The sequence below is a fragment of the Microtus oregoni genome, unplaced genomic scaffold (assembly GCF_018167655.1).
Source record: "Microtus oregoni isolate MIOR12 unplaced genomic scaffold, Mior012 000175F_ref0000477, whole genome shotgun sequence".
Taxonomy (NCBI): Eukaryota; Metazoa; Chordata; class Mammalia; order Rodentia; family Cricetidae; genus Microtus; species Microtus oregoni.
Window position 1 is genome coordinate 292472 of NW_024544831.1, and position 13720 is coordinate 306191.

The 13720-nt window shown below is 43.5% G+C and overlaps 1 protein-coding gene across 4 annotated transcripts in view; it reads left to right on the forward strand.

The window, feature by feature from the left end:
- Window positions 1–238: 238 nt before the first annotated feature.
- Window positions 239–13720, forward strand: part of LOC121445327 (constitutive coactivator of PPAR-gamma-like protein 2) — a 131778-nt gene continuing 118296 nt past the window's right edge. For all 4 annotated transcript variants that reach the window (XM_041647397.1, XM_041647400.1, XM_041647398.1 and 1 more), the window contains exon 1: window positions 239–1297. In XM_041647397.1, the coding sequence (XP_041503331.1) occupies window positions 596–1297 (702 nt within the window). In that variant the 5' untranslated portion in view covers window positions 239–595. The remainder of the gene's footprint in view (window positions 1298–13720) is intronic.

Sequence of the window (13720 nt, forward strand, 5' to 3'; positions counted from 1 at the left end):
GGCGGTATAGTATCCTGAGGCAACGCAGTTGGATACAAGGAGTTTTGGTGCAAATCCTAGACACACATTTTCATATCCCGTTTCTTCTGACGTTGTGCACATCAAGGCCTGACCTGGGTGGCTGTCTGGTTCTTCCACTGCATCCTGATGCCATCCGGGAAAAGACTACAACTCCCAGGATGCCCATTCGCCCCGCCCCACACCCCTCCCCCAACTAGAAAGCGAGTATCGCAGAGAAGACGAGGCAACATGGCTCCCGGAGGTGGAAGGCAGAAGCTTCACCCGCTTTGAAGCAGTGGAGAAGAACAGCAGAGGGCAACTGGAAAAAGAGAAGTGACTAGGAATTGTCGTCGCTTTTACCTCCCCAGCCTCTTCTGAGTCTGGTCAGCCTCACCTTTGCTCTTCACCCGCACCCAGTCTGTGGTCTCCTCCCCGCCCCGCCCACGTTCCCTCGCCCCTCCCGTCGCCAACCCTTTCCCCGCCCCCCTCCCCCATACCCCCCGCGAAGTGCGCACGCGCCCGCCTCCAGCTTCGCGCGGGGATCGCCGCCTGGCCCGCTTGCGCAGCCGCTGTTCCTTCTGCTCACGGAGGAAGCATGGGCGTCCAGGGCTTCCAAGAGTTCCTGGAGAAGCGCTGTCCCGGGGCCGTGGTGCCCGTGGACCTCCTCAAACTCGCGCGCACCGTCTCGCGCCAGCAGCAGCAGCAGCAACAGCAGCAGCAGCAGCACCTGCACCGCCAGCTGCCACCAGCAGCCCTAGCGCCCGGGGCTCCACGCATCACCAGGGGCTCTGCTCCTCTGCCGCCGCCGCTCCCGCCCGCCTCCTTTGGCGCTTACTCCGGGGGCCCGGGGCCGACTCGGCACCATCACCCTGCTCACCATTTCCACCATCACGGCCAAGCGCCGCCAGGGCTGCATCCGCCGCCGCCCCCTCCGCTGCCTGGGGCTCGGGTATTGGTAGATGCGGGCTCGGCGCTGCCGCGGCTCTATGGTGGCTACCAGACGGATTGGGTTTGTGGCGGCCAGTGGAATGCCATGCTGGGCTACTTGTCAGCGCTGTGCCAGGCTTGTTCCTATCCGGGCGGCGACGGCCTGGAGCTGGTGGTCATGTTCCCTGGGGGCCTGGGGAAAGACCGACTGGCCGAATGGGGCCGTCGGTGCCAGGCGGAGCGGCAGACTGCGCAACTGATCGTGGGACACGTGGGCAACAAGGGCACCCCTCCACCGCGGGCCTGGTTCCTGCCACCTGCCTGCCTGAGCCACTGCGTGAGGCTAGCACTCATCCGCTTCCGGGTCAAGGTGAGGGAGGGGTCAGATTTTAAATGAAATGTCCCACACCTGTTCCTTCCAGACTAAACACCTAACCATTTACTGACTTACCTGCCACTCAGTCAGCTAACCTACTGGCGACCATTTTATCCACCTATGCCCCCTTCACATGGCCTCCTACCAATCCCCGAACCTACATGGCTGTATCTCTATCCATGTCGTCATAGTAACCCCCTTTCCCTTCACTTACCCCATCGGCCTACCTGTTGGCTTTAGCAGAATTGACTCACAGTTTCTTTGGGGTTTCATGTTTCTCTTGCTATCATCTCCCTCAAACTGAAATAGTTTTTTCCCTTCATTTTCCAGTTGACATTCTCTCCTGTATCTCTTTTCAACCTCATGGCAAATAAAACAGATGTTAGTCGAACACCTTTCTTCTTTTCCCCCCATCCATTGAATCCTTTTCATCGCAGCATGCTTTTATCTTGGCATGCCTTAGCTCAAAGAAACAGTCCACTGAGTGAGTCACTGTTTAGGAAGATGACCACACTGAGTAGGGGGTTTCAAAGACATGAATGAGACACCGTTCCTGGTCTTGGCAGATCAAATATGGAACATTTATTTCATGGTGTAAATATGCGTGATGACTATGCTTTCTGGTACAGTACCTGTTTGGATAGGTGGGTGGTTTGATATCTGTGGGCTGAAATGGTCTCGGGAAACTTCCTGAAGATGACAGACCTTACCTACGTCTGTGAGAACTGGCTAGATTTGAATGGTTCACAGCTTTTAGAGGAGGTTGTTTTAAATAGTTACAGAAATCGAGCAGAAACAAAAAGAAATACCGAGTGTGTGAGACCCCATGGGCTTAAATGTAAGTCCAGTCTGTGAGTAAGTTGGGCCACTGCATATGGAGCTTGGGGAAAAGCTTGGCAGCATCTCCGGTTCTTGGCACCACTGCTGTTACGCTGTTGCTTTCCCATACTCTTAGGTTTCAAGTTCCTACGTGTGGAGAATAGTAAGGCTTGAGAAGGAAGGAGGTGGGCAGGAAGGAGAAGCAGAAAAGCAGCCAGGGTTAGGTAGGAAGAAATTGCAAACCGGTTTTCCAACCAGAGTTTTGGGGGATGTCCTCTCAGGATTGGGGGGTTGGGGAATTGAGAAACTAAACAGGTGGCAGCTGGTGGAGTAAAGAAGCAATAGAGACAGAAAACTATGCTACGTAGAGATAGATATTGCAGAGGTTAGAGACTGGCTAGGCATGGAACGCTCTGCATCAAATCTGCCTAGGCTTCATAGATTACAGCTTTTTCGATTTGAAAAGCCAGCACTGGGCTGGGGGCAGAGCTCAGTGGTAGAGTGTCATTACTAACCAGGAGACCCTTGCTTCCAGCTCCTAACCCTGCATGCAAAACAATCTAATCAGGAGCTAACTTAAAATGTAACTGCACCAGAACCCCACTTACCTGTTTTCCTGACTGAATGTTTCAAAGCAGATTCATTTGTAGTCATTCCTTGCAAATTGTTCTTAATGGCACCACCCAGGCTTCAAGGGATTTTTATTTACCCCATTGTTTTTTATCTTGCCATCGCTGGCAAATTGACTGCTGGCACAACTGCCAACTGTGTTATTGGGGCAGGGTTTTGCCTTTTTTGTGGGGGGTGGGCTTGTGCTGGGGACGTGCTTTGCTGTTGGACTACACCTGTAGCCCTTACGTGCTTTAAAAAATTGTCTCAGTGGATCTTTACAGTAACCCATGAAGCAGTATTGCCCCTGTTTTCCAAGTAGGAGAACCCAGCGGACCCAGGCGCTTTACACACTTGCCCAGTGATAACCTAGTAATAAATGATAGAGCTGGAATTCTGGGATTTATGTCCATGAAGTCTGACTCCACAGCTTGTGTTCTTTTTTTTTTGGATTTTCGAGACAGGGTTTCTCTGTAGCTTTTGGTTCCTGTCCTGGAACTAGCTCTTGTAGACCAGGCTGGCCTCGAACTCACAGAGATCCGCCTGCCTCTGCCTCCCGAGTGCTGGGATTAAAGGCGTGCGCCACCACCGCCCGGCCACAGCTTGTGTTCTTAACAACAGCGTTGAAAGATGAATCTTTTTAAAGAGGCACCGTGGTTAGATGATTACCTCACTGGCACCTAGAGGAAAGCAGGCTCTGTTTATCCACTTGTGTTCCTTTACCAAGTGCTTTCTGTTAGTGAGTACTGTGCTGGCTGCAGAGAATTTACAATAACGACTCTCCAGGGAGCCAGGGTTTAGTAAAGACTAAAAACAAAATCCAAATACTCTGCTAATTGCACTCGATGAAAACTGCAGCCTCTTTGCAGGGGGGCATGGTGATTGATTTCTTAATGAGTGATGAGCATGTGCCAGTGCCTTTCCAGATTGCCCATGAAGAGGGTTAAGGTAGTAAAAAGAGGCTGCTTTTTTCCCCATCCATTGAATCTTTTCCATTTCAGCATGCTTTTATCTTGGCATGCCTTAGCCCAAACAAACAGCCCACTGATAGTGGCCAAGGTTATGGAGACCTAGAGCAGCTTGTTCGCGCTGAGTAGGTAACTATTATCATATTTACAACTATTATTTGCTGAATAGGTTTTGATTGATAGTTGGCAGGAGAGAGGAATCCCGTAGGTCTGAATTTGTTTATATTCTCCACCAGTCAAAACTTTTGAGAACCAACTCTTAAGTGTATTTTGTCATATTTATCAGTTTTTTTGGCAACAAGTTCCCATGTATTCCAAGCTATTTTTTAATTCGTTGTATAGCCATGGCTGTGCTTGAATTCTTTCTGATTGTCCTGCCTCTACCTCTTGAGTACAGGGATCAAATTTGGTGCACTGTCAGTTGTTTTTTTTTTTTTAAATCTTAGCAGTGGTCATGGGCAGTCACGTATGCCTGCATGATTCCAGGTACCCAAGAGGCTGAGGCAGAAGGATGCTTGAGCCTTGGAGTTTGAGGTCAATATGGTAATATAGTGAGACACCATCTGTAAGCAATACACACAAAAAAAATGATGGCTTGGATAGATCCTAAGAGAAGAGATTGTAGGAGTGATTTCTAAAAAAAGTGTTTAGTCTTATAGGTAGGATGACTTGCACACCTCATCCCAGTCTTCACGGAGCCTGAGGCAGTTCTGAGATGCATAGCGAGACACATCTCAAAAAAACAAGTTAAGAGCATGTACTCCTCTTGCAGAGAACCCGAGGCCCAGCACCCATGATGGGTGGCTTACAACTGTAACCCCAGCTCCAGGCATCTGACACTCTCTTGTGGATTCTGTGAACAGATGCACAAACACTAGCAAAAGCGTGTAAAGTGTGACTTAAGACTGACTCAAGAATTGTGCAAAATAGTGTTGATGCTCTTAGATCACTTGGCTGTGATCAGCAACTTTGTTGTTGGCGTGATGAAGAATGTCTTGGATTGTGGTGCAGACATGAAAGAGTATGGGTCAATAACTGTTCGTTGCCTTTTCAGAACTGCATTCTGTCTTGAAGGTGGCAATTTTTCACATGGGTGATTTGCATATGGAGCATTTCTCTTGTTTGAATATTAGTGCTTCAGAACAAAAACTGCATCTCTATTGTGCCTTGGTTTTGTTCTTTAGTTTAGAAGTCAAGGTGAACCTTTATTTTTAACCTCACTTTCATTTTATTATAGAATAAAGAAGTGGCAGGATTAAATACTTGATAAAGTGCTGGCTGGATTTTCTGTTTAGCTTTAGACAAATTTGGACTTCATAAAAATTTTGGTGTCTGTTGTTGAAATGTTTGTAATTTGGCTTGTCATAATTATTTGCTCAGTATACCTTTGTAAGTGAAAACAACCAGTAGCAAGAAAATTTAGTAACCCCCAAGTTCCTGGCCCCATTCCCTTCCAGAAATAGAGTAACATAGGGTAGGCTAAGACTGACTCGGGAGATGATGCGATGTAATGCAGGCAAATGGAAGCTTTATTTAATGGTTATTGTAAATGAGCAAAAAGATAACCAGCACATAAAGCCCTCCACTTCACAGTTGTCTTACAAGGCAACTAAGTGGGCTGATGGAAAAGGAAAAGGTTGGTCGTGTCCTCAGAAACCCTATTGGTGGCACGTGAATAACCAGCCTCGAGAACTCTTTCTGGGTGCAGGTGCCATTTGTGCTTTCCTCCTGATTGTTTCCTAATCCTGTCATTGAGACTGAAAAGCCTGGTTCTAGATACAAAATGATCATGCAAACTCTCGCTGTCACTTCTTGAGCACCAAGTTGGGTATAAAATGTTTTTAAACACAGTGTTAATCTTTGTCAGATGTACTTTCTCCTCCCCATTTTACAGTTAAATAACTTAAATGCAAAGAGGGAAAATGTAGGTTGAGGATTTTAATATAGTTCAGTGTTGAACAAGGAAGATCCTGGGTTCAGTCCTTAGGGTCAAAGCCAAACCAAACCAAGCATATTTTGGTGCTGTGGATTAGCACCTATGCATGATTGGTACCTACTGAACCACTGAACCAAAACCCAGATCCAGTCATTTTCTTTTGGGAGAGGAGGTGGGCTCTGGTAAGCGAGCTATAAAAGTCATTAGCGCTCTACTGCTTACTTAAGTCTTTCTGCAGAATCACATGACATTTTCTCTTGGAACATCTTTTTGTGTAAGGTTGTGTACTTTTATTGACTTAAGTGCAGAGAAACAGAATTGTTGAACATTGCATTTGTGCCAGCAATGCTGAAATTCACAGTCCTGCCAATAGCAGACAAATGTCTTAGCTAATTGCCAAGTGAGTCACACAGTGATGTTTAGGAATTCAGAAGTAGCAATCCCTTTCTGTGCACAAATAATTGGGTGCGCGCGTGCGTGTGTGTGTGTGTGTGTGTGTATGTTAATGCTAATGGAACCTGGAACCTCACACATGTAGATGAGCACACTTCTCTTAAGGTCCTGGTCTCATAATAATCTTTACAATATTAATCAATCTTACTTCCTTTAAGCCATTATCTTTATCTCCTTTCTTTGTCCCCCCCCCCCATTATTCTTGAGAAAAGACTATTCTCATTTCTTAATCTGTTGCCACTTAAAAGTTTTTTTATTTGATGTGGGGGTGGAGGGTGTGTGTGTGTGTGTGTGTGTGTGCGCGCGCGCACGCACGTGTGCACATGTGTGTGCATATAAAGTGGGTGCGTGTGTAGCACAATGAGAGTGTGGAGGTCAGAGGACAAACAGTCTCTTTCACCTGTGTGCCCTGGGGATTGATTTCAGATCCTCAGACTTGGAAGTACATTGACCTGAGCCATCTCCCTGGCCTTTTATTGCCAGTTTTAAAAACATTTTAAAAGTGTTTTTTTGAACATTTGTGTGTTCAGTGCAAGTGCCTACATATGTGTGTATACATGTATGTATGGGCACAAATGTGCTACGGTCCGTGTGTGCCTGTCAGAGGTCAGCTTGTGGGAATAAGTTCTCTTCAGTACGTGGGTTCTAGGAGTGGAACTCAGATTGTTAGATTTGGCAGCAAGTGCCTATACCTGCTGCACTATTTTGATGACTCTAAAATAATTTTTTAGTTGGCATGCACAGTAATGGGTTTCCTTATAATATGTTCATGTGTATATCATTGTAATTTGCTCATATTCATCCCCATCATTATCTTCTTTGCCTTACCTGCTGTTGAGTTGCCCTTCCTCTTCCTAAATAACACTGTTTTCATATCACTCAAATTTATATGTTCAAATGCATATATACAGCTTTTATGTCATATATTTTTAAATTTTTGATCCTACATATGCAAGAGAACGTGTAATATTCGATTATTTTCTTTTTCCCTTCCCATTACCTTCTTTTGTCCCCCTGGTTTCCTATTAGTTCTCTTTCTCCTCCAAATATTCCCCTTTCTACTTTCATGTCTCATACATATCTATATATAAAATATATATTCATCTGTGATAGAAAACATGCTTGTCTTTATGAGTCTGGCTTATTTCACTTAGTGTGATCTCATGTTGCAAGTATTTTCCTGCATATGACATAATTTTGTCCTTTTCTCTGGGTAAAACTACATTGTGCACACTTACACTCCCTTACAGATACATTCATCATTTTTTTTATGTTTATTGAGGAACATTTAGGATAAACATGGATGTACAAGTGTCTCTGTAGTAAGTGCTGATTTACATTACATAGGAGCATATGCCCAGGAAAGGTATACCTGGATCTCATAGTCTTCTATTTTTTAGATGATGAACCACCATACTGATTTCAATAATGCCTGGGCTAACTTACATTCCTGCTAGAAATATACAGTGGTTCACTTTGTGTGTGTGTGTGTGTGTGTGTGTGTGTGTGTGTGTGTGTGTGAGAGAGAGAGAGAGAGAGAGAGAGAGAGAGAGAGAGAGAGAGAGAATGTCTCCTGTTGTAGCTCAGGTTGGTGTCATATTCTCATGTAGCCAAGGATATCCTTGAACTCCCTCGTACCACTTTTTTTTAAGACAGGGTCTTGCTATATAACACTATCTGGCCCAAACTCACCATGCCTCTGCTTCCCCAGTACTGGAAATCCAACTGTATACCACCATTTGGTAGAAATACATTATTTCTACCAAGTTCCCTGGTGATAATGATGGTGGGCAAAGTTACATTTTTGTTTTGTCTTGTAATTTGAGACAGGGTCTCACTATGTAGCCTTGGCTGGCCTATAACTCAGTATGTAGAACAGGCTTGCCTGGAACTTTCCTTTGCCATAGAGTGCTGGATTAAAGGCATGTGCCACCATGCCCAGCTTTGCATCCTCACCCACATCCTTTGTTATTTGTTTTGTTTGGTCACCATTCTGAATGGAGTGAGATGTGGTATCATTGTAGTTTTGATTTTCATTTTCCTGACAGCTAGCCATTTTCCCCTATATTTCTTGGTCATTTATACTTCTTTTGAGAATTGTCTACTCATTTTCCTGTTTATTGGTTGGATAATTGGGAAGGGGATTGATGTCTAATTTTTTTTATAATATACTCTTGGTATCAATCCCCTCTCAGATGTTGTTAGTCCCACTTGGCATAAGACTAAGTCCACTACCACAATTTTAAGCCATATTTGAAACAAGCTTCAATTAAATACTGGCCAGGTTGATGGATTCTGTCCAGGTCCATTCCAGGGTTTCTAGGAAATGCTGATGAGTGACATCTGGCAGAGGCTTAAAAATGCATCCCATCAGGCCCTATATTAGGTTCAATCAGGGGCAAGCATTTATCTTGGCATACTTTCTGCCTGTGTACTCCTGCCTACATCCAGTTGGGCAAGCATACATCCTGACAGATTTCTTGCCTATGTGACTTACATAGAACTTCTGTTTTACATAGAGCAAGTTGAGTGCCCTACCATATTGTAGAATTATTTCAGCTAATGAATCTACCTGTTGATAGATCGGGGCATGTCTGGTTTTAACAGGTATCTTTCCTGGTATGCCAGTTGGCGTTATAGGTCGTCCCTTTGTCCCCTGTGCCAGCAAGTTTCCTTTTGAACGTATGTTCCAGCCTGTTACGGGACAAGGGGTGACACACTCTCTTCTGTAACTACTTGCAACTGCAACCAGGATATCATTTGTCAGGGCTCAGGAATGCTGAAATACCAGTCAAAAGCATGGGAGAGGAATCCAGCCATGGGGGACTTAGCAGAAGCAGCCGGTTTGCTGACTTAGCTGAGGAGACAGGGAACAGTCACTCAGCAGGACTGGTTCACATCAGTTTTTAGCAAGTCGGAGCTCAGGAGTTTGCAGTCCAAAGTTGATTCCAAGATGGTGTCTATCAAGCAAGGGAAATCTGCTGAGACATAGACTAGGGACAGAAGTTAAAGTTTAAGAGTTTAAAGAATAATCTTAAATTTGTAACTTTGATGCCCGTAGTCCTAGTAATTAGAGGAGGGGAGAGATCCCACCATCAGTATAGGCGAGTGGGGAATCTTTGGTTTCAGCCCCTTTGACCTGTGAGAGGTAGATCCATGTCTTACAACTCCCTTGGCTTCCTGAAGGTTGCAGGAATTTTCAGTTTACAAAAAAAGAAAATTTTTAGATATATTAGCATTTACCACTGTTTGTATTCTGCACTGAAATCTACAGTGTAGACGAAAACAGCTACCAGGAGTCTGTAAGAAAACTCAGTATGCCAATAGCATAAAGAGAAGTCTGAACATTGCCAATTTTCCACATACCTTAAATCCTATTCCTCTACCTTTGTAACTTGCATTTATACACCTTAAGTCAGAAGTTACCTAAGCTTTCACATCCTCAGACCTTTGTACACCTTAGAATACTTTCTTCCACGCTCAGAACTTACATAGACTTCAAACTCTTTCTATCTATCTAATCATTTGCCAGAGACATGAGTAGTTATTACTGAGAACAGTCATTGCTAAGTAAGTTCTTTTAAATAAAAGAACAGTAAAATGTTATGTCTGAAACCTCTGTATCCTTTAATCTGAAGCCTGTTAGCAAGGCAAACTTGTCTACCTTTTCTTAACAAGAGACCTATAGATGTGGAAAAGCAAGGCTTGATTTTTTTATATATATGAAATGGAATAACAAGATGGCTGCAGCCTTGGGAGAAGAATCTGGTTGCCTGCTCTTGCCAGGCTGACACAGCCATAGTTAGTCTAGCTGTAAATGCCACCAGAGATTTGAGAAGGATAAAGTATAGTATAATCCAAATGACTTAGTTATCCCTTAAAATGACGGATTTATCCATTGCCTAGATGATCATCCCAGGTTCCTTTGGTCTCCATGGCTTCATTTTGTGGCAGAGGTACCAGGGCGGCATCAGTCTTGGGCCACCAGGCCTAGGAGACCTGGGAAATTTTTCCTGTAAAGGAAGAACTTGGGGCACTGACCTTACTTTGTTTAGTCGAAGTAAGGCAATCAACTCTTCACTGTCCTACTTGTCCACAGTTTGCACAGGTCCTGGCTGTTGGTGAGGCATTGCCCAGTGGTTAACGTAACCCCAATCCAGGTGGAATCGTTTTTGTGCCCCATCATCTTCTTGAGGACCTTGGGGTCACTGCTAGGACCTGGTGTCTCATAGTAAGCTTTTTCCATTAAACATTTTTTTTAAATATTTATTTATTATGTATACAGTATTCTGTCTGTGTGTATGCCTGCAGGCCAGAAAAGGGCACCAGACCCCATTCCAGATGGTTGTGAGCCACCATGTGGTTGCTGGGAATTGAACTCAGGACCTTTGGAAGAGCAGGCAATGCTCTTAACCTCTGAGCCATCTCTCCAGCCCTCCATTAAACATTTTTAAAAATTATTTTTGCTTCATTTGTATGCGTGGTTTGCCTCTATGTATGTCTGTGTGGAAGGTGTCAGATCCCCTGAAACTAGAGACACAAGCAGTTATGAGCCACCATGTGGCTGCTGGGAATTAAACCCAGGACCTCTGGAAGAGCAGCCAAAAGCTCTTAACTGCTGAGCCATCTCTCCAGCCCATCCGTTAAATATATTAAATGCTATATTCTACAGGTCTCTTACAAGTTTGAGGACTATTATCTAATAAGTATATCTGAGCTAAATAAATTTTGCTTGATTTTAGTTACTTTTAGGTTTATCCTTGAAATCATATACAAGAGGATAAATAAGGCTTATTTCTGTAATTACTGTAATCAATTGCATTAGTACTTTGCATACCCATAAGTATAGTTCTGAACATATTAAAGAATTTTATCATTTATGAGGTGACTGATCATTATTGTGTATATATTAGTTATCTTTATCAGTTTACAATAAGTTAATAGCTTTTTGTTTTGTTTTTTTGAGACGGTTTCTCTGTAGTTTTGGAGCCTATCCTGGAACTAGCTCTTGTAGACCAAGCTGGCCTTGAACTCATAGAGATCCGCCTGCCTCTTCCTACCAAGTGAGTGCTGGGATTAAAGGTGTGCGCCACCACGGATGGCTAGTTAATAGCTTTTAGAAGATTAAGATTTGCAGCTTTATCCCTTTTAAGTTTAAACCTTAAAAAAAATAACAGTTTCTGAATTGACACTTTTTTACTATCAAAATAAAACTTTAACTTATAATTTAAATCTCTGTAGGGAGACTGGCAACTTTACTTTCCAGGTCCTTTATAGCAAACCATTACAGAATATAAGTTTCTTATATGACTCAGTTTATCAAAAGTATCTAAAGTTTAACAAAGTTATTAAAGATGTGGGTAGACATACATTCTTAAGCCTGAATAGACCTTAGGTAAGGAGAGACATCCTCTAAGCCAGTGGTTCATAACCTTCCTAATGCTGCGATGCTTCAACACAGTTCCCCATGTTGTGGTGACCCCAACCATGAAATCATTCTCTTTGCTCTTTAACAACTGCACTTTTGCACTGTTACGAATTGCAGTGCAAACATCTAACATGCAGATGGTCCTAGGCTATCCCTGTGAAAGGACCTTTTGACCTACAAAGGTTCGGGACCTATATGTGGAGAACATTTGCTCCAAGCTCATCGCCAGACTGCTTAGGTCATTGTCTTACTGCATCATAACATAGGAATATCCCAGTTTCTAGTATTTACTGTTTGGTGCTCATAACTGTGACCCTAACTCTTTAGCCATTTGTTTACTTATTTAAGATCATATATTAATAATATTAAACATTGTATAAACTTAAATTTAAAAGCTGTTCCTTAAAAAATATCCAGTTTTTTAAATTTAAATTTTCTGTAAGCTTCCAAAATTTCCTCTTAAAGAACTTTAAAATCTCTTGTTGGACTAGAAGTCCAAACATCAGAGAGGAGTTGCTCCAGACACCACTCACACAGCCACAGTTGATGCAAAAGCAAGAGGATTTTTATTCTGTAATGACAGGGTCTTTCAGGTTCGGGATATGAAGGACATCCAATAGCTGTTACAGTCCATCTTTTAAAGCAAAAAGCCACAGACACAAGTTGGAAAAAGGTTGTTTTCCAACTTATTGGATTGGCTTATTCAAAGGGTTACCAGCAGTGATTGGTCTATTCCAGGGCAGGAGAGTAGCTGCGTGGTCGGGTAAAATAAGGGGGAGCATCTGTGGCCTTCCTGACCTTGTTCTAGCGACTAAATCAATACATCAGGAAGTGAGTCAACATCTGTGGGTTGTCTTTGCCTCAATTCCCAGAATGGAGCTATGTTTGAAGATTAGTCACAAGGACGCAGGAGGATGAGCAGTCCAGCATGTGATTATTCACAAGGACACAGGAGGATGAGCAGTCCAGCATGTGTGTGTGGGCGACTGTCCAATTTTCAAATGTTAAGAGGCTTCAGAAAATGTCTTTAGAGCTGAGAGGCCTCGGAAATGCATTTAGAGTCTTTCACTCTCAATTGTGTGCTCCTGCAATATCAAAAAATAAAGTACCGGCCGGGCGGTGGTGGCGCACGCCTTTAATCCCAGCACTTGGGAGGTAGAGGCAGGCGGATCTCTGTGAGTTTGAGGCCAGCCTTGTCTACAAGAGCTAGTTCCAGGACAGGCTCCGAAGCTACAGAGAAACCCTGTCTCAAAGGAAAAAAAAGGGAAGATACAGGGCACAACCACAATTTGCACAAGGCAAAACCAAGCTCCAGTAGTGCAAACAATTCAGTGCTCAGTATCTGGGATCCATTCACAATCTTTTTGGGCTTTCACCGCTCTGGCCCCACCCTCAGCAGCATACACAGCCTGCCTTCTAGGTCCCAGGCTGCTCTAATTTACTGTGGCTGGTGTTTTTAGTGATTACCACATGGCATCAGCATTTCCAAATCTGCTAGAGTCATCCATTGGGACTAGTCTCTCTAGGAATTCCAACCCAGCTAGCTACACACTAGCAAGTCTCAGCTGTTCTCCACGACTCCTTCATATCTTTAACCCAGTACCATCTGACTGACTCTTATGTTACAAAGTTTGACTACCAGGACAAGGTATGCTCTTGTATATGAATGTATAGAGGTGTAACTTTTAATACCATATTAAACAAGCATTGTTTTTAAAACCTGTCTTTAGTAAACATTGTTTCTAGAACAGAAATTTTATAGAAATCCCCCTAATCCAAAATATCTTGGAGACCTGTTGTTGCCTCTATGCTTGGGCCAGACTATGTGGTCACCTTTAATCAACATGGCAGTGAAGTCATATGACATCCATCTTCTCCAACTCTAGCAAAGATGGCTGCCAGCCATATGTTACTTATATCCCAAAATTATATCACACCGAAATGGTTTCATTAAGATTACCTGTGCATAAATCTTTAACTATCAACCCTGTGTTACTTAACTTTTTTTTCACAGATTTTACCCAATAAAATAAACCTATAAATCTTAAGGTACAGAATGTTCATATAAACCAAGCTTAATTTTTTTGACTGTTCTGCTTTGATCTCTTCTCAGCATCAGGTGGCTTGCCTGATGTAAGACATAGAGGAAACTTTTAAATATGCCTGGGACTACAGAAGGGAGGGCCATACATAACCCAACTCTA